Source organism: Chiloscyllium punctatum, chromosome 49, assembly GCF_047496795.1.
Source record: "Chiloscyllium punctatum isolate Juve2018m chromosome 49, sChiPun1.3, whole genome shotgun sequence".
NCBI classification, from domain to species: Eukaryota; Metazoa; Chordata; class Chondrichthyes; order Orectolobiformes; family Hemiscylliidae; genus Chiloscyllium; species Chiloscyllium punctatum.
Window position 1 is genome coordinate 20678213 of NC_092787.1, and position 20678 is coordinate 20698890.

Here is a 20678-nt window from a genome sequence, read left to right on the forward strand (position 1 = left end):
AACCTGGACTTTGAAAAAAGATGAGGGAGGAGGTGAAAGGCCAGCTGATGAGATGGGAAGGGGAGGGGTTGCTAGGTTGAGTGATGAGGTCATTGTTTATGGAGGTCGTTTGGAATGCTGAAAGGGAGCAGACAATGTACTTTTTGGTGGTGTCGCACTGAAGGGAGCAGAAATGATGGACTACATGGAGTTGAAGAAAAGGGAAACTTTTTCATGGTTCTGGGAAAAGAGGGGAAGGGATAAAAGCAGGTTAAGGAAAAAAGATCCTCAATGGTGTTTGTCCTGTCAACCTGGGGAACGTGCGAGTGTCCTTGGTTGAGGAAATAGGAAAAGGTACTGGAAATGTTGATATGGAAGTGACATTGCCTGAATAAAGGCAAAAGAGATGAAGAAAATGAGAGAATGGAATACCGTCCACTTTCAGTAAAAAACACTGCAGAGGGATTATTTATTGGTCAAGTCTTGTTCCAAAAACAGAAATAGAATAGTTGAAGGAGGCAAAGAGGATCATATGAAAGTGATGGAAAAGTGGAAACTGGAAGCAAAATTGTTGAAATTTTCTAGGTTGGGACACGAGTTAGAAATTACACTGATAGTGTCACCTTAATAGCTGAAAGTGTTGAGGAGAGAACCAGATTAAAACTGGAACAAAGAACACGCAAATTATCAAACAAAATGATAGGTATAGCTAGGACCCATAAGGGTTCCTGCATCAGCACAGTTTGCATGTCTACTGTTAAATGTGATTCTGTGAGTGGGCAACATTTTCCAAACAATCCAACGTATGCTAATTGCTACACTAATAATCAGTGTAAGATAATCGGTTAAACTCATAACATGCCTCATTTGCACCAAATTGTCATATACGTTCATAAGTTGGAAACCGTTCTAAGCAAAGGCAGAGACTGATAGATTCTTGATAAGCAACAAAATGAAAGGTTATTAGGGAATGGGAAGGGAGAATGAGGAACTGAGACTATAATCAGATCGTTAAATGATGGAGCAAGCTCAAGTAGCCTACTCCTGCTCTTAGTTCATAGATTCATAAACAAAAGAATGACATTCAAGTCTTAAAACTTTTTAAAAAAATATTGCTTAAAGCTTTTCATCATAAGAACAAGTTTAACCAGGCACAGAAGGCAGTGGACGAGACTGATTGATTGATGTTGTACTCAAAGCAACAGCAGAGATAGAAGATGAAGCTTTGCAAGAATTATGTATATGCAAAGAGGAAGACAATTAGGGCTAAGACATTGTTTAAAAAATAGTAGATCATGTTGGATGAGGTCTAGGAAGAAACCTGACAAAGGGAGAAAAAGGAAAACTGAGACAAGAAGAAATCAGTTCTCAGGGCAGAAGCAGGCAGAAAGAATGGATTTTATAAGGCAGTCCTATTAGAGGATTCTGGGAATAAGTTGCAATTGCAACTATAATTATGTCTGAAAAATTACATAAAATACATTACTTTTTATGAGGAGAAAGTGAGGACTGCAGATGCTGGAGATCAGAGCTGAAAATGTGTTCCTGGAAAAGCGCAGCAGGTCAGGCAGCATCCAAGGAGCAGGAGAATCGACGTTTTGGGCATAAGCACTGCTTCAGGAATGAGGAGGGTGTGCCAAGCAGGCTAAGATAAAGGTAGGGAGGGGCGTTGGGAATGCAATAGGTGCAAGGAGGTTAAGGTGAGGGTTACAGGCCAGAGAGGGGGTGGGGGTGGAGAGGTCAGGAAGAAGATTGTAGGTCAAGAAGGCGTTGCTGAGTCTGAGGGTTGGGACAGAGATAAGGTGGGGGGAGGGGAACTGAGGAAGCTGGAGAAATCTGCATTCATCCCTTGTGGTTGGAGGGTTCCTAAGCGGAAGATGAGGCGCTCTTCCTCCAGGCGTTGTGTTGCCATGGTCTGGCGATGGAGGTGGCCAAGGACCTGCAGGCCCTTCGCGGAGTGGGAGGGGGAGTTAAAGTGTTCAGCCACGGGGCAGTTGGGTTGGTTGGTGCGGGTGTCCCAGAGGTGTTCTCTGAAACGTTCTGCAAGTAGGCGGCCTGTCTCCCCACTATAGAGGAGGCCCTTTCATTACTTTTTATTATAAAAGGTAAATAAAATAGACACAATGCCTCAACATCTGTACCTAAAATCATATTCTCAGATGTAAGCTGATCCTTAGTTTCCTGAAACTCTTGATGTAAATGTGACAGCTGGATTTCGTAGGCATCCTTCTCATTGTCTTTGGCTTGTTTCAAGGCAATTAACTTGTCATTCAAATCAGCAATCTCATCAATTTTCTGATTCAGACCCTTCTTTAGGTAGGCAATGACATCATGTAGGTCTTTGCCAAGCTGCTCATGCTTCTCAGCTGCATCACTTTTTGATACTTCCAGTTCATCTAACCTCCGTTGGTACCTTAACAGCAACACAACATTATGCATAAATTAGAATCAACGCAAACATCTGACAATATTTTCTGAAACCCTTACAGGATTTGGTATTTATAGAATATTTGAAAGCTGCAATTGTTTTGATGTTCAACTGTGGACTATTAGCAAAGGATTTCATGGCAATTACTTCACAGCTCTTTAGCAAGTAAGTTAGGTGTTACCAGAAGTAATTACCATTAATCTCTCTTTAATCTTTCCTCTTTTCTTTTGAGATTTATACATATACTCAGAGACACTTGGAATCAGATACTTTCTTCTACTTTGGCCCAGCAGTAATTTAGATAATTAGTGACAGCAGCCAATTGGCAGCATTACATCCACATATTCTATTCAAATTTAAGGCGATTTTCCAATCCAAAATTCTCTTTGTCACAAAGACCAGCTACTTCCTCATTACATCACCACTTGTAACCTACCTTAGTCTTTCTTCATCTGGAATATTTCACTGTTTTTCAGGCTACTCTTCCATTCCCGAATTTCTTTGATCTTCAGCTGATCCACAACTCTGCTGTTTTAAGTGCTTTCCCACACCAGGTTCTACTCAACCAAATTTAAGTATTATATTGTATAATTAATATATTGCATCAAAGCCTCAAATTTAAAATAGCTATCCTCATGTTCAAATGCTTCCAATGGCCTCACTTATATGTATCTGTGTCAGCTACCATGGCATTTCTCTGACTCCCTTTCCTATCAAATGCCCTTCGCCTTCATTCCATAACTGAGGGTCGTGATGTGGAATTCTTCATCAAACCTCTCCACTTTCTTTTCCTCCTTGATCTCTTCAACTAGGCCTTTTGTTATCCTTCTCTGGTTCAACAGCCTTTATTACCCTTAAATCTTCTGTGAAACATTTTTCAAAATTAAAGAAATTATAGATATCCAAGCTGTTATGGTTTGTAACAGAACATAATTTTGCTGTTATACAGAAGAATAATTGTACAACTACTTACACACATATCTTAACATATTATTTATGCAAAGTAACAATTATTGTAATATTCATTGCTCATAGACTATTTTACAAATCTTTACAGTTCCTATAATACATATATCGTTTTACTATTATTCCATATACATTGAAGTATAGTTGCTGGGCCACTTTCAGTCCAGTAAAATAAACCATGCTGGAAGTCAGAATCAAAAACTGAAATTGCTGGAAAAACTCAGCAGGGCTGGCAGCATCTGTGCAGAGAAACCTGAGTTAACAATTCAGGTTTAGTGACCCAAGTTTAGAACTGGTTGTAGCTAGGAGAAAGCTGGTAATATGTACTGAAGGAGGAGGGGAGCTGTTTTTCTAGCTTGCACTGAGCTTCACAGGAGCACTGCTGCAAGCTCAAGACAGAGATGTTGGGCCAGGGAACATAAAGCTGTATTGAAGTAGCAAACAACAGGAAGCTCAGGCTCATTTTTGTGGACAAAATGTCGGTGTTAGACCAGAAGACCATAATACATGGGAGTAGAAATTAGGCCATTCTGCCCGTTGAGTCTGCTTCGCCATTCGGTCATAGCTGATACGTTTCTCAACCCCATTTTCCCACTTTCTCCACATAACCTTAGATTCACAAGTATCAAGGGGATCAATGTTCTGCAACATGGTCACCCAATCTACATTTTGTCTCCTCAGTGTACAGCAGATCACATTGTGAGCAGTGAATTCTGTAGATTAGATTGAATGAAATGCAAGTAAATCTCTGCTTCACCCAGGAGGTGTGTCTGGGGCCTTGGATTGTGAGGAGGAAGGAAATAAATGGACAGGTGTTACACTGTCTGCAATTGTATGGGAAGGTGTTGTGAGGGTATGAGAGGTGTTGGGAGTAGAGAAGGAGTGGACCAAGATGTCCCAAAGGGAATAATCTCTGCTGAAGACTGACAAAGGATGGAGATGAAGATGTGTCTGGTAGTGGCCTCCTGCTGGAGATAGTGGAAATGGTGGCTAATGATCATTTGAATATGGATGCTGGTGGGGTGATAAGTGAGGACAGGAGGACCCCTACCACTGTTGTGGAAGGGAAGAGGGGAGGGCCAAAATGCAGGAGATGAGTTGGACACAGCTGAGGGCCCTGTAAACTACAGTGGCGGGAATTCTCAGTTGAAGAAGAAAATTGTAAGCTGGCATAATCAGAACAGATGCAATGGACAGAGAAACTGGGCGGATGGAATTCAAGTATTTACAGGAAGCAGGGTATGAGGATGTACAGTCAAGATAACTGTGGGAGTTGTTGGGTTTGTGTGAATATTAGTAGCCAGCCTATCCCCAGAAAGCAGCGGCAATGGCTTTGTGGTATTATCGCTGAGTTGTTAATCCAGAAACCCACATAATGTTGTGTGGACCTGGTTTTGAATCCCACCACCGCAAATAGTGGAATTTGAATTCAATTTTTTAAAAAAATCTGGATTTAAGAGTCTAATGATGACCATGAATTGATTGTTGGAAAAACCCATCTGATTCACTGCTGCCCTTTAGTGAAGGAAACTGCCATCCTTACCTGGTCTGGCCTACATGTGATTATAGACCCACAGCAATGTGGTTGACTCTTAACTGCCACATGGGCAGTAAGTGCTACCGAGCCAGCAATGCCCTCATCCTGTGAATGAATAAGTTTAAAAAATGGAAATAGAGATGCTGAGAAAAGGAAGGGAGGAATCGGCAATGGTCCACGTGAAAGTGAGAGCAGCGTGAAAATCGGAAGCAAAATAGATACACTTTTCCAATTCCAGACAAGAGGGAGAGGCGGCACTGATGAGGTCTTCGATGTAGTGGAGAGAGTGTTGTGGATGGGAGGTTGAGTAGAACTGGAACAAGGAATGTTCCATGTACTTCACAAAAAGTGACAGGAATAACTGGGGCACCTGCGAGTACTCATGGCCACATCTTTGACCCAAAGAAAATAAAAGGAGTTAAAAGGAGAAGTTGTTCAGAATGAGGATAAGCTCAGCCAAAAGCATGATAATGAATGGGGATGGTTCAAGCCCTTTGTTCCCCCCAAGAGGAAGCAGCTGAAGCCCGTGAACTGGAAATTCTGAAACTGACATTCAGCTTCAGAACAATCGGGGATGTAAGTGTGAAAAGAAAACAATGGAGTTGAGACTGGAAGAGATGAGTTCTTTGGGGCAGGTGCAGGCAGAAACAATAGTCTGCCCAGGCAGTCCTGTTTGTGGGTCTTGGGAACAGGGTAGAAATGGATTGTGGTGGTTTGGGGGCCTGGGAGCTTGGAGACAGTGGAGGGGAGGTGAAGCAGCAATTTACCTGTGAGATAACTCCAGAGAGACTATCCCATCACTAAGTCACCCTATATTTACACATGAACAGTCCTTGACGATAGTACTGCCTCGTACAGAATCAAGCACCAAAATGTCAGTTTCCCAAAAACGCAAGCTTTTTATGTCAGCCAGAATGGAGCAGGTTAACAGTTGCAATTGGGGAATTTGTAGTGTATGAGGTCCAGTTGGCTGACCTTTCTACAATCACAACCTCCCTCCTCCCACTGAGTCTGAGGAGATCAGACCTTTTTCTTGGAGAGCCTCCTGAGATATTTTAGCACCAGGTCAGGTTCCTCCGACTTGCCGTCTGACACGGGGTGGGGGGGGGTGGTGGGGGTGGTGTTGAGTGTAACGTATAGAAGGTCACCTCTTACACCAGGGATACCTTGGTACTTTCATTCTCTTCTTCTGATCACAAAGATGTCAAGGCAGCTACTTCTGTCATGTCCATCTCTGATTTAGAGGACTCAACAATATTTGACAGAGAGGGTACACCAACAGGGCTCCAGCAGCATTTCCAAAGGTTGTAAGGGGCAGGGCACCTTTTGCTTCCAGAATGTTTGCAAATTTATGGTTTTAATATGATCCACATGCTTATTCAGGACTGTCATATTTAACCAAATTTTATACATCACTGGTCCTGACCTTGTGTTAACCATCCCTCTTGCCCACATGGGGCCAGTTCCATGATTCTTACACCAAACTTTGTCCCCATATCAAAGTGTCCCTACCTCTTGAGTCTGGCATTGAAGTTCCTGATACCATTTCACTCTCACCCCCAGGTCTGGGAAGATCAGACTTAACATAATACAGAGTCCTGATGAAGGGCTTTTGCCCGAAACGTCGATTTCGCTGCTCGTTGGATGCTGCCTGAACTGCTGTGCTCTTCCAGCACCACTAATCCAGTATAATAGAGTCTTCTACCCATTAGCAACTCTGCCAGAGTTATCCCTATAGTTGCATGTGGGGTGGTCTTCTAATCAAACATGATAGCTTAGTATCTATAGCAAGGCTGGAGGTCGTTTCTTCAATCCAGTCTTCAAGGTTTGGACTGCTCCTTCATAAAATGTAGAAGCTATCAACTTCTGTACAGAATATATTCAGTAGCCTTCTGGGTCAGAGGATTTTGAAGATTCACCACCCTGTGCATGAAGTAATTCTGGAATGCAAGTGTTTGCTCGCCAAGCTGGAAGGTTATTTTCAGACGTTTCATCACCATACTAGGCAACATCATTAGCAAGTCTCTGGTGAAGCATTGGTGGTATAAACTGCTTTTTATTTTTTGTGTTTAGGTTTCCTTGGGTTGGTGATGCAATTTCCTGTGGTGATGTCGTTTCCTGTCCTTTTTCTCAGGAGGTAGAAAATGAGTTCCAAGTCAATGTGTTTGTTGATAGAATTTCAGTTGGATTGCCATACTTCTAGGACAAACATGTGGCTGAGCAAGAGAGGACCGTCCAAGGATACTTCCAGGAGGGGACAGTAATAGTAACAGTGCAGGAGGAGCATGAGAAATCATTTCAGGCAATTCTCTGACGATGACTAGATAAGAACAGAACCTCTCGCCAGTGTCACCCCAGCCAGCCAGATGATGGTGAGAGAGGCATTGGAGGACAACGGTACAATCTCATCAACGTGGCAGATGGATCAAGGAGATTTTGTTTACCTCATTCACACAGGATACCATTTGTGACCTCAATAAGAGTTGTTTGGGGAATGCAGTGGGGTGGGGCTGAGGTACCCCAATGTAGTCATGAAGGGGAATAAAAAGAGTCACGGATTTAGCAAGTGACAAGGTCTTTCAGGAGGAAAGTCTGGATACCACACCTGAGAAGTAAAAACCAATAAAACATGCGAATCACACAAAGACCAGTGATCTTCAGGGAGGTGCCAGACCTGCTGAGTTTCTCCAGTAATTTTTGTTTGTGTTTTATATTAGAGTTAGCCACGTTATAAAGTTGAAGGCGTATACTGTACCTTTAACAGATAAAGAATACTGTTCTGAACTGAGAGATTACAAGCACCTGTGTATATGACTAGATAGCAGTCCCAGAGTGTACTGGAAAAGTGAAAATATTAAACATTTGGCTGTGAAAGGGATACCTGAATTTTGGTTGCGGTTTTGACATCAATCCAAATTTAAGCAATCAGTTTGAATTATGCTCCAGGATACTAAAACCCAATGGAGTTAGAATTTATTGTTTGGCCAACAGCAAACCAATGAGATGATCCGATGTTGGGGATATAAAAATGCAGATGTTTTGAAAACTGGAGACAGAGCAACTGCCATCAAAACAGATCCAAGAAATTAGGAAACACTCGTGATCAAAGGTACCTTTTCAGATGAAGCATTCTCACAGTAAAAAGAAAGAAGACAATGCAGGGAATTCAGCAGTCAGAAAAGTGAAATCACAGAGGACAACAGCGGCTGTGTGGTTTTGAAATTAAGTTAATATAATTTTAATTAGTGTCTTATTGGAACAGCATAATTTTATAGAGTTGGAGGCAGGTAATAAGCAGTTAAGAGAAGGAGGAGCTTAGAGTTGTGAATAGCTGTAGAGTTTAAAAATAAATTGGCATTATTTTCTTTAAATAATGGAATTTGGGAGTTCTCTATCACTCATATTTTAACAGATTATGAGGCGGGTTGAGCTGTTCCTGGTATTTGGTTTAATTAACAGAGGGGTTCACCTCTGTTATAACAGTCAGTACTGTTTATGGAAGAGATATATGATAGTTTGAAGAATGGAGAATCAGAGTTGTAAACTCCATGGCGAGGGGTAAGAAAGAACATTTGACCCAGCATCAGTAGGGAGGAGGGGGTTTAGAATATGAATGGTGAGCAAAGGGAGGCAGCACAATGGCTCAGTGGTTAACATTGCTGCCTCAGAGCACCAGGGAACTGGATTCGATTCCACCCTTGGGCAAGTACCTGTGTGGAATGTGAACATTCTCTGTGTCTGTGCAAGTTTCCTCCAGGTGTTTTGGTTTCTTCCCACAGTCAAAAGATGTGCAGACCAGGTGAATTGGCCACACAAATTGCTCTGCAGTGTCCAAGGATGTGCAGGTTAGGGTGGATTAGCCATACTAAGTTGCCCCTTAGTGTCCAGGGATAGGCAGGCTAAGTGGATTGGCCATACTAAATTGCCAATAGTGTTAGGTGCATTAGTCAGGGGTAAACGTAGAGAAATGAGTCGAGGTGGGTTACTATTCAGAGGGTCGGTGTAGTCTTGGACTGATAGACCTGTTTCCACACTGTAGAGAATCTAATCTAATATAATCATACTAAAGTGCTCCATAGTACCAAGGGATGTGCAAGTTAGGGTGGATCGGCCTTACTAAAGTGCCCTGTAGTGCCCGGGGATTTGCAGGTTAGGGTGGATTGGCCATACTGAATAGTCCCATAGAATCCAAGGATGTTTAGGTGAGGTGAGTTGGCCAGGGGAAATACAGGGTTAGAAGGATGGGATGGGTGCAGACCCCGATGGGTCGAATGGCCTGCTCTCACCCCATAGGGGATTCTGTGAGTGTCGGGAGTAGCCTATTTTTGGTGGTACAGACTGGCTGTGTGACTGCATGAATCAGGACAAAAAGGAAAAAGTGCAGGTTTGGCCAGCCTGTGTGGAGAGAGTGAATGGGGAGGTCGGGTTGTGCATTACTTGCAGACGGTCTGAGTGTAGGACCCACCCGGCTGGGTGGTGCTCCAATGTCCCCCACCCACACCCCCTTACCCCCAACCTCCACCCCCCCTACCCACCCACCTCTACCCCACCTACCCCCACCCCACCCCTACCACCACCCACCTCTACCCCCATCCCCTACCTCCACCCCCCTACCCCCAACCTCCATCCCCCCTACCTACCCACCTCTACCCCCTACCACCATCCCCTACCTCCACCCCCCCTACCCCCCCACCTCTGCCCCCCTACCCCCAACCTCCATCCCCCCTACCCACCCACCTCTACCCCCTACCACCAATCTCCACCCCCCCTACGCCCCCACCTCTGCCCCCTACCCCCAATCTCCACCCCCCCACCTCTGCCCCCCTACCCCCAATCTCCACCCCCCCTACCCCCCCACCTCTGCCCCCCTACCCCCAATCTCCACCCCCCCTACCCCCCCACCTCTGCCCCCCTACCCCCAATCTCCACCCCCCCTACCCCCCCACCTCTGCCCCCCTACCCCCAATCTCCACCCCCCCTACCCACCCACCTCTGCCCCCCTACCCCCAATCTCCACCCCCCCTACCCCCCCACCTCTGCCCCCCTACCCCCAATCTCCACCCCCCCTACCCACCCACCTCTGCCCCCCTACCCCCAATCTCCACCCCCCCTACCCCCCCACCTCTGCCCCCCTACCCCCAATCTCCACCCCCCCTACCCCCCCACCTCTGCCCCCCTACCCCCAATCTCCACCCCCCTACCCCCCCACCTCTGCCCCCCTACCCCCAATCTCCACCCCCCCTACCCCCCCACCTCTGCCCCCCTACCCCCAACCTCCACCCCCCCTACCCCCAATCTCCACCCCCCCTACCCCCCCACCTCTGCCCCCCTACCCCCAATCTCCACCCCCCTACCCACCCACCTCTACCCCCTACCACCAATCTCCACCCCCCCTACGCCCCCACCTCTACCCCCTACCCCCAATCTCCACCCCCCTACCCACCCACCTCTACCCCCCTACCCCCAATCTCCACCCCCCTACCCACCCACCTCTACCCACCCACTCCCACCCCCACCCCCCACTCACTCACTTGGTCACCGTGCTCTCCAGGTCCCTGATCTGGATCATGTACAGCTCCCTCTCGGTGGCAGTCAGCGCCTCCGGCGGCTGGTCGTCCGCCGGGTTCCGGAGGCCGCTCTTCTCTTTCTTCTTGGGCGCCATGCCTTCTGCCCGACTGCCGCCGGTGCCGCTCCGCCGCCCTCTCGCCGGTTGCCAGGAGACGCCGGGCCCATAGCAACCGGATAATCACCGGGGGCGCTTGCCTCTCAGCAAAGGGGCGGGGCCACAGAACTCTCGCGAGACCTCGTCCATCGCCCAGTGGACACGTGACCGTGAAGGTCCCAGACCACGTGCCACTCACTTCAAAAGGATACATTTAACTGGAATTGTACTCCATTACCAGAAGTTCAACATCAGGGCTTTTAAATAAAGTCATCTTGTTAAGCAAGGTGTTAAAAGGTTATCTTCCCTGGCCAATTTGGAATTTTTTCCCCATAAAGAGTTAGGAACTTTATGTTTGACTGACCCTTCGTAGACTTACACACCTCAATTCATTTGGATTATTGTCCATTTCAGCATTAAGGGTAAAAACAAAAACAGTGGAATTATCCATGATCAACCTTAGGGTTAGGTCAGAATGTGGATTTGAGATTAGAAACATAGAATTCATACAGTGTGGAAACAGGCCACTCAGCCCATTGAATCCACACCAACCCACAGAAGAGCATCCCATCCAGACCTTGCCCCCTCCCTCCTCCAATAACCCTGCATTTCCCATGGCTAACCTACCTATCTTTAGACTGTGGGAGGAAATCAGAACACCTGGAGCAAACCCACCCAGATATGGGGAGAATGTATAACCTCCACACACGGTTACCCAAGGCTGGAATCAAACCCGGGTCCCTGGTGCTGTGAGGTAGCAGCTGAGCCACCATGCTGCCCCAAAAGAATTTAAATAAACAGACCAGCCATGATCTTACTGAATGGCAGAAGAGGCTTGAAGTGTTGAATGGCCAACTCCTGGTCTGGATTTGAATGTGTTACTGTTACATAGCTGTCAGTATGTCCTTCTGAGAAATCACTATTCCTTTAAATGGGGGAGTACCTGTATTCTTCCAAAGACATTCAGTGCTAATTATCCAGAGGTAATTTATGCAAGTTGGAGTTTACAACTGGCTTTGGTGCCCAAGTTTGGTGTCAGATAGTCTTTGTATATCAAGTGATCTCAGCTTCTAACTATTTCAGTGCTCCTGGGGCCATATTTCAACAGTCATCTTTTGTGGGAAAAAAAGATATCAAGGCCTTTATCTTGGAAATCGAGGACCAAATAAGCAGATACATGGGATCACCACCAGCTGCAAGTGCCCCTCCAAGCCACTCACCATCCTGACTTGGGGTTGAGAGTGTGGTGCTGGAAAGCCTGATGATGGACTTATGCCCAAAATGTCGACTCTCCTGCTCCTCGGATGCTGCCTGACCTGCTGTGCTTTTCCAGCACCACACTCTCGACTCTGATCTCCAGCATCTGCAGTCCTCACTTTCTCCTACCATCCTGACTTGGAAATATATTGCCTTTCCTTCACTGTAACTGGGTGAAAATTCTTGAACTCCCTCATTAAAATACCATGATGTAATCCTACACCAAATGAACTGCAATGGTTGAGGAAGGCAGCTCACCACCATCTTCTCAAGGGCAATTAGGATGGGCAATAAATGCTGGCCCACTAAGTGAAGCCCAAACCCCATTTTGTCTGATTTCTTCACTGAATCCAGCACATATTTTAAAATCCAGACTCTTGATGTCACCTTATACTTAATAAATCTCTGCAACCCCAGCACACAATGGCCATTTTTACAGCTTCTTTCATTTCAATAAAAGAGTTATATCCTGTCATTTCAATAAAAGAGTTTCACCAGACCGACTGTACTTTCAGAAGAATTAGTGAGTCTGCATGTTGATAAAACCTTTGCTTTGCTTAACCTGGTTTTTGGATTTATTGAATCTTAGTTTGAAATGTTAGAAATCACATGCACATATGCTCAAGAAGTGTGTAATAATATCTCCGAACAGTTGATTAAAACTATCTAGAATTTTTATAAGTACAGAGGCTATTTAGTTGATGCACAATTTATCCTCCACACAGCTGTGATTTGTAGATCTTTCTTTAACTATTGACACACTGTTAAGATGTATTCCAGCAGGTTTTTAATAGATTGCTCTCAGACATCTTGACATTATGAATGTATTCTATAAATAGTTTCCTTTCTCCTGAGCTTTTGAACACCCAGTTAAACATCTGCTTTAGTTCAATGTTAAATTTCTAACTGGCAATGCACCAGTGATTAATGGTGCTATATAAATGCAAAATGTTGTTTTAGTCCAATACAATAATGGAAATATACTTGACCATCTTTGGAATTCCTCAGGAACTTGACTTCATGATCAGTAAGAATAAAATGCAACTTTCTTGAGGATACAGGGAAGGAGTGAAAATGGAGGGGTTGAAGAAAGACACACAGATCTATTGGATTTACGAGACTTTTATAAAACTCAGACCAGCTGAACAGTGAAAAGGTCCGGCGAAGAAGATATTACTCCTTAAACCCAGTTTCAAAGAAATGTTCCACATGCATGTCAGACATTTTCACGGGTTCATGGTGAAATCCCGTACACACAGAACTGTAACTCTAATACAAAACTGAGTGCACCAACATCTCCATAACGGTAGCACCTCTGAACCTCCCGTTAAGCACTGTGAACAGAGTTAGCAGCTGACGACTGTCTATTTATTAACAGATCTCAATGGTTCACTGAGACCACGTTCCAACGTGTGCTCCTGGTGGTAAGGACTCCACACTAGGAGGAGAAACATTTACTTGATAATCCAGGTTCAAAAAGGCAGAGTCGAGACTGAGAGCACAACACGTGTGATAGATCTTGATAAGGGAAGCCACTTTGAGACCTTTCTAGTTCATGCAGCCAGAAAAGCCCCACCGGCTTCCTGTGCACCTCCCCATCCCCCAGCAATTCCTTCAATGATTCTGGTCACCACTCCATGTGTTTCCCAACTTCTGATGAAAGTGAGCTTCTTGCCATCAGTCCCTAACATGTCTAAACTCAATGTTACTTTGGGCTAACATTTCAAATACAACCCATTTTTCTTATTACACACCTTGCACAGATGCCCCTTCCTAAATGTTTCTGTTGGCTTTGACTTCAACCCTTTACTCCCCAAAATTTAACAGGGGGAGAGATAAGAATGTTGAAATTAAACAAATCACAGAATCCCTACAGTACAGAAAGAGTTTGCATGACCCTCTGAACAGCATCCCACCCAAACCCTGCCCCCTACTCATCCACCTCACCCGCACAATTTCCCATGCCCAACCCACCTCACCTACACATCTTTGGACTGTGGGATGAAACCCATGCAGATACAAGGAGAACATGCAAACTCCGCACAAACAGTCACCCAAAGCTGGAATCAAACCCAGTTCCCTCACACTGTGATGCAGCAGTGCTAACCGCTGAGCCACCATGCCACCCACATGAGGTTGGCTTTAGAATGCAAAATGGCTGTGGAAAGTGAAAAATGGGAGTTTGAAAAGCTCTGTTGGAAAGTGGCCAGTAAAATGTTTCTTCTCCTTTCTGTTAATGTAAGCCAGGCATGAGTTCATTATTTTACCATAGTATTGTAACATTATTCTTGAGCTGTTCACTGCCCAGTTCCAGACCAATCAACTAACAGAGATAAATGGCAACAATCTAAAGTTAGTGTGTGTTTGGAATTAGTTCCTCCTTATTATCGAATTTTATTCCTTGCACCAACAGGAAATCTGGGGTATAGTGGGCATGAACCCTCTGATACCTTGGCCATGGATTATTGCATGCAGAAAGCAAAACAGCCAAGTATACGAACCTAATCTGCACAATTGTGGGAAAATCATAGCTGCTCTCTAAGAAGACAAGAGGTAACATAGTGGTAACATGTGACTAGACTTGTAATTCAGATGCCACATGTAATGGTCTGCTCACCAATGGCCTTTAGGGGGAATTTAAATTCATAGCTACATCTGGAATAAGTTCTAGTCATTAATAATAACCATAATTTGGGGTCAGAGTCCTATAGCTCCCTCCTAACAGCACTGTGGGTGTAGCCCTCCCATGCTCCACTTCTCCCATCATGTGTGTTTTTAAAAAATGGCAATAAATCATAGTGATACCCACATCCCATGAATGATTAAACAAAAGAAATCACAGGACTGATGGATTGTCATGGTGGTCACCGGTGGCCTTCAGGGAAGGAAATTACGGATGGGCAATCAAGATCACCCAGATAGTGATGCTCACATCCCAAAATTGAACTTTTCAAAAGGTTCTCTGAGATGGATGAACTGGCCCTGATCACACTCAGTGAATTCTGAATGCCTGCGGACAGGGAAAGCTCAATGTTAGGAGCTCTGCCTTAATTTTTTCTCTTCCCTTTACCTGAGGGCCTCTGTCTTAGCTCAGTTTTGCACTGTAACCAACTCAGCTGAGATCAGCCAACACAACAAAGACTGGCTGTCAGACCTAGGCCCTCGAATGAGTAGGGCCTTACAGGAGATAGCTACACACATCAGGCTGCTGAGGATCATGGAATGTGTGGACACATTTATTCAAAAGGAATGGTCTCCAATATGTTTCAACATCGTTTCCCCTTGTGTTGCTCATGAGTTTTCAGTTCCACGGCATTACACAGTGCAAAAAACAAGGTCATTCAATCTATGGTGATGTGCTCAAATTTTAGTTTCCCCCTTTCTCTCAGCATCCAGTCTCACCTCATCCACCTCAGCGGTGAATGGCCACCTCAGCAATGCTGCCTGATGGAAATATCCTTCAGGGCAGCTGAACCTCGGGGTCGAAAGTAAGACCAACTGGAGATCCTGAAGAAAGGCTCACTCAAGAGTTGTCCTTCATCCTAAACTATGACATTGGTGGGTTAGCAGATGGGTCAGTGGGGAAGATGGCCCTGAAAATTTGGCTTGCTAGACACACATCTTTCTTCCTTTTGTTGGCGAGTTGGGTTCAGGATTCAGCTGCACCTTTCTTCAGTGCTGGGTAACAATTCCATGTTTCACACACGTATGTCTGCAAGGGGCTTGAACAACTTCGCTTGTCGTCCAGGTTCATCTCTTCAGCTGTACGGCCTTTGTCTGACGGATGAGCTTCAATTAAAGTTTGCAACATTGCAGCTGAAAAATCTTCATTCCAGCTTCGACAGGTCTGTCCATCCAAATCATCTTCTTCTGCAGAAAGTCAACTTTCTGAAAACTGAAAAAGTAAAATGAAATTAAAATTAAATTATTGGAGTTACTGGCTGACAAGTGTTGAGGTCCCGATCAATGTTCTTTCTAATTTTCTTTCTGGTCTCTGAAGTGTGTACCATGGCAGCAATTTCTGGAACTGGAAATCAATGCCATGATTGTCAGGCCAACTCTGATCTTCAAACGAGAAACCTTGGAGCATGTGTAGCTCAGGAGATCATTGGTCCTGATGGACTTCTACATAGGGTCTTAAAGGAAGGGGCTATGAGATAATTGATCCATTGGTTTTGATTTTCCAAAACTCCCTTGATTCAGAGACAATCCCATTTGATTAGATTAGATTAGATTAGATTACTTACAGTGTGGAAACAGGCCCTTCGGCCCAACAAGTCCACACCGCCCCGCCGAAGCGTAACCCACCCATACCCCTACATCTACATTTACCCCTTACCTCACACTATGGGCAATTTAGCATGGCCAATTCACCTGGCCTGCACATCTTTGGACTGTGGGAGGAAACCGGAGCACCCAGAGGAAACCCACGCAGACACGGGGAGAACGTGCAAACTCCACACAGTCAGTCACCTGAGGCGGGAATTGAACCCGGGTCTCAGGCGCTGTGAGGCAGCAGTGCCACCGTGCCGTGGTTGGAAGATAGTGAACATAACTCTATAATATTCAGAAAGAAAGGAAGGAAGGCAGGAAGCAGGAATGTGCAGCCAATTTGCTTAACATCTATCATAGGGAAAATGTTAGAAGCTAATTTTAAAGCGTTCAGAAAAGAAGGAAGGCATGAAGCAGGGAAGTGCAGCCAGATGGAGGATGGGAAAAATCTCTAGCTGTAAGAGCTGCTCCTTTTTGTGAGGTATTTTAGGTGTTGGAGGTGATTTCCTTGAATTCCAGGACCAGTAATTACTGTTTTGTATGCTGTTGCACTGTTTTGGAACTTTGGGAAAAAAAAAGTCAAAACAACAGCAGTTTTAAAAGGGAGAAGAGCAGACAAAGGAAGCACATGGTGAGGACAGTGCAGGAGCGAGAGAGAGAGAGAGAGAGAGAACCTGCACAGTTACTGCCTTTGCTGTTTGAATTCATGTATCGCTGGACATCGGAGTGCATCTGGGAAAATTAACAAACAGTGAAATTCACAATTAATCTTGGAGGAACTGTTGGGCGAAGTTCACAGCACAGAATCAGATAAGTTAATTGTTGGTTTAAGTCTGTCCAAGAGAAAGGCTGTATTAGTGAGTACAGTGGGTTCTTTCTTGATTATATGTTTTTGGAGATAAGTCTCTTGATTAAACTTAATATATAAGCTATAGCTATTAATTTAACCTGGGGCAGTGCTTGAAGAGGAATAAGACGGTGTTATTTTCTGGGTCTGTAGATTGTGAAGGAGCAAAAATGGCCTTTGCAGTGATATGTACTTCTTGTCAGATGTGGGAGTTCAAAGAGAGTTTAAGGGTTACTGCAGATTATATCTGCTATAAATGCTGTCGGATGTGAATCTTATCAGATCGAGTGGATCGTTTGGAGAGACAGATAGAAGCGATGAGGAATTTGCAACAGCAACAGTATGTGATGGATGGCAGTTATAGGAAGGCGGGAAAGTCTCAGATACAGTAACATAGATGGGTTAACTCCAGGAAGAGTAAGAGAGGTAGGCAGCTAGATCTTCTGTGGATATTTCAAACAGGTATGCTGTTTTGGAAAATGTAGTGGGTGATGGATTCTCAGGGGAATGTAGCACAAACAGCCAAGTTTCTGGTATTGAGACTGGCTCTAATGCAACAAGGGTTACGTCTGCTTCCAAGAGATCAATTGTGTTAGGGGATTCTGTAGCCCCGAGGTACTGACAGACGTTTCTGTGGCCAGCAGAGAAAAAGCAGAATAATACCAGGATCAAGGATGTCTCAGAGAGGGTACAGAATGTTCTCACGGGGGAGAGGGGCCAGCAGGAGGTCATTGTCCACGTTGGGACCAATGACATAGGAACGGAAAAGGTTGAGATTCTGAAGGGCGATTACAGACAGTTAGGCAGAAATTTAAAAAGGAGGTCCTCAAGGGTAGTTATATCTGGATTACTCCCAGTGCTATGAGCTAGTGAAGGTAGGAATAGGAGGATAAAGCAGATGAATGCATGGCTGAGGAGCTGGTGTATGGGAGAAGGATTCATATTTTTGGATCATTGGAATCTCTTTTGGGATAGAAGTGACCTGTACAAGAAGGATGGATTGCGCCTAAATTGGAAGGGGACTAATATACTGGCAGGGAAATCTGCTAGAACTGCTTGGGAGGATTTAAACTAGTAAGGTAGGGGGGGAGGGGGGGGGGGGGGGGGGGTGGGGGGGGGTGTGGGGGGGAGGGGTGGGGGTGGGGGGGGGGAGTGGGGGTGGGGGGGGGGGGGTGGGAACCAGGGAGATAGTGAGGAAAGACATCAATCTGAGACGGGTACAGCTGAAAACAGAAGTGAGTCAAACAGTCAGGGCAGGCAGGGACAAGGTAGGACTAATAAATTAAACTACATTTATTTCAATGCAAGGGGCCGAACAGGGAAGGCAGATTAACTCAGGGCATGGTTAGGAACATGGGACTGGGATATCATAGCAATTACAGAAACATGGCTCAGGGATGGGCAGGACTGTCAGCTTAATGTTCCAGGATACAAATGCTACAGGAAGGATAGAAAGGGAGGCAAGAGAGGAGGGGGAGTGGCATTTTTGATAAGGGATAGCATTACAGCTGTGCTAAGGGAGGATATTCCTGGAAATACATCCAGGGAAGTTATTTGGGTGGAACTGAGAAATAAGAAAGGGATGATCACCTTATTGGGATTGTATTATAGATCCCCCAATAGTCAGAGGGAAATTGAGAAACAAACTTGTAAGGAGATCTCAGCTATCTGTAAGAATAATATGGTGGTTATGGTAGGGGATTTTAACTTTCCAAACGTCGACTGGGACTGCCATTGTGTTAAAGGTTTAGATGGAGAGGAATTTCTTAAGTGTGTACAAGGCAATTTTCTGATTCAGGGTGTACCGACTAGAGAAGGTGCAAAATTTGACCTACTCTTGGGAAATAAGGCAGGGCAGGTGACTGAGGTGTCAGTGGGGGAGCACTTTGGGGCCAGCGACCATAATTCTATTCATTTTAAAGTAGGGATGGCAAAGGATACACCAGATCTAAAGGTTGAAGTTCTAAATTGGAAAAAGGCCAATTTTGACGGTATTAGGTAAGAACTTTCAAAAGCTGTTTGGAGGCAGATGTTTGCAGTTAAAGGGACGGCTGAAAAATAGGAAGCCTTCAGAAATGAGATAACAAGAATCCAGAGAAAGTATATTCCTGTCTGGGTGAAAGGGAAGGCTGGTAAGTATAGGAAATCCTGGTTGACTAAAGAAATTGAGGACTTGGTTAAGAAAAAGGAGGAAGCATATGTCAGGTATAGACAGGATAGATCGAGTGAATCCTTAGAAGAATATAAAGGCAGTAGGAGTATACTTAAGAGGGAAATCAGGAGGGGAAAACAGGGACATCAGATAGTTTTGGCAAATAGAATTAAGGAGAATCCAAAGGGTTTTTACAAATATATTAAGGACAAAAGGGTAACTAGGGAGAGAATAGGGCCCCTCAAAGATCAGCGAGGTGGCCATTGTGTGGAGCCACAGAAAATGGGGAAGATACCAAGTGAATATTTTGCATCAGTATTTACTGTGGAAAAGGATATGGAAGATATAGACTGTAGGGAAATAGATGGTGATATCTTGCAAAATGTCCAGATTACAGAGGAGGAAGTGCTGTATGTCTTGAAATGGTTAAAGGTGGATAAATCCCCAGGACCTGATCAGGTGTATTCGAGAACTCTGTGGGAAGCTACGTGGGCGGCACGGTGGCACAGTGGTTAGCACTGTTGCCTCACAGCACCAGAGACCTGGGTTCAATTCCTGACTCAGACGACTGATTGTGTGGAGTTTGCACATTCTCCCCGTGTTTGCGTGGGTTTTCTCCGGGTGCTCCGGTTTCCTCTCACAGTCCAAAGATGTGCAGGTCAGGTGAATTGGCCATGCTAAATTGCCTGTAGTGTTAGGTAAAGGGGTAAATGTAGGGGAATGGGTGGGTTGCGCTTCGGTGGGTCAGTGTGGACTTGTTGGGCCGAAGGGCCAGTTTCCACACTCTAAGTAATCTAAATAGGCGAGAGAAGTGATTGCTGCGCCTCTTGTTGAGATATTTGTATCATTGATAGTCACAAGTGAGGTGCCAGAAGACTGAAGGTTGGCAAACGTGGTGCCACTGTTTAAGAAGTAAAGACAAGCCAGGGAACTATAGACTGGTGAGCCTGAACTCAGTGGTGGGCAAGTTGTTGGAGGGAAAGACTGATTAGCAAGCTTAGATCTCTTGGAATACAGGGAGAACTAGCCATTTGGATACAGAACTGGCTCAAAGGTAGAAGACAGAGGATGGTGGTGGAGGGTTGTTTTTCAGACTGGAGGCCTGTGACCAGTGGAGTGCCACAAGGTTTGGTGCTGGGTCCTCTACTTTTTGTCATTTACATAAATGATTTGGATGCGAGCATAAGAGGTTTATTTAGTAAGTTTGCAGATGACACCAAAATTGCAGGTGTAGTGGACAGCGAAGAGGGTTACCTCAGATTACAACAGGATCTGGACCGGATGGGCCAATGGGCTGAGAAGTGGCAGATGGAGTTTAATTCAGATAAATGTGAGGTGCTGCATTTTGGGAAAGCAAATCTTAGCAGGATTTATACACTTAATGGTAAGGTCCTAGGGAGTGTTGCTGAACAAAGAGACCTTGGAGTGCAGGTTCATAGCTCCTTGAAAGTGGAGTCACAGGTAGATAGGGTAGTGAAGAAGGCGTTTGGTATGCTTTCCTTTACTGGTCAGAGGATTGAGTACAGGAGTTGGGAGGTCATGTTGCGGCTGTACAGGACATTGGTTAGGCCACTTTTG

General features: G+C 45.0%; 2 protein-coding genes across 2 annotated transcripts in view; both read right to left on the bottom strand.

Annotated features, from left to right (window-relative positions):
• Positions 1–10691, bottom strand: part of cfap157 (cilia and flagella associated protein 157) — a 33256-nt gene extending 22565 nt beyond the window's left edge. The window contains exons 1-2 of the mRNA XM_072565780.1: positions 10442–10691; positions 2121–2392 (exon numbers count right to left, since the gene is read on the bottom strand). Of these exons, the coding sequence (XP_072421881.1) occupies positions 2121–2392; positions 10442–10572 (403 nt within the window). The 5' untranslated portion in view covers positions 10573–10691. The remainder of the gene's footprint in view (positions 1–2120; positions 2393–10441) is intronic.
• A 2244-nt stretch (positions 10692–12935) lies between these two features.
• Positions 12936–20678, bottom strand: part of cercam (cerebral endothelial cell adhesion molecule) — a 118511-nt gene continuing 110768 nt past the window's right edge. Inside the window, exon 13 of the mRNA XM_072565788.1 lies at positions 12936–15724. The gene's annotated coding sequence lies outside the window, so the exon portion shown is untranslated. The remainder of the gene's footprint in view (positions 15725–20678) is intronic.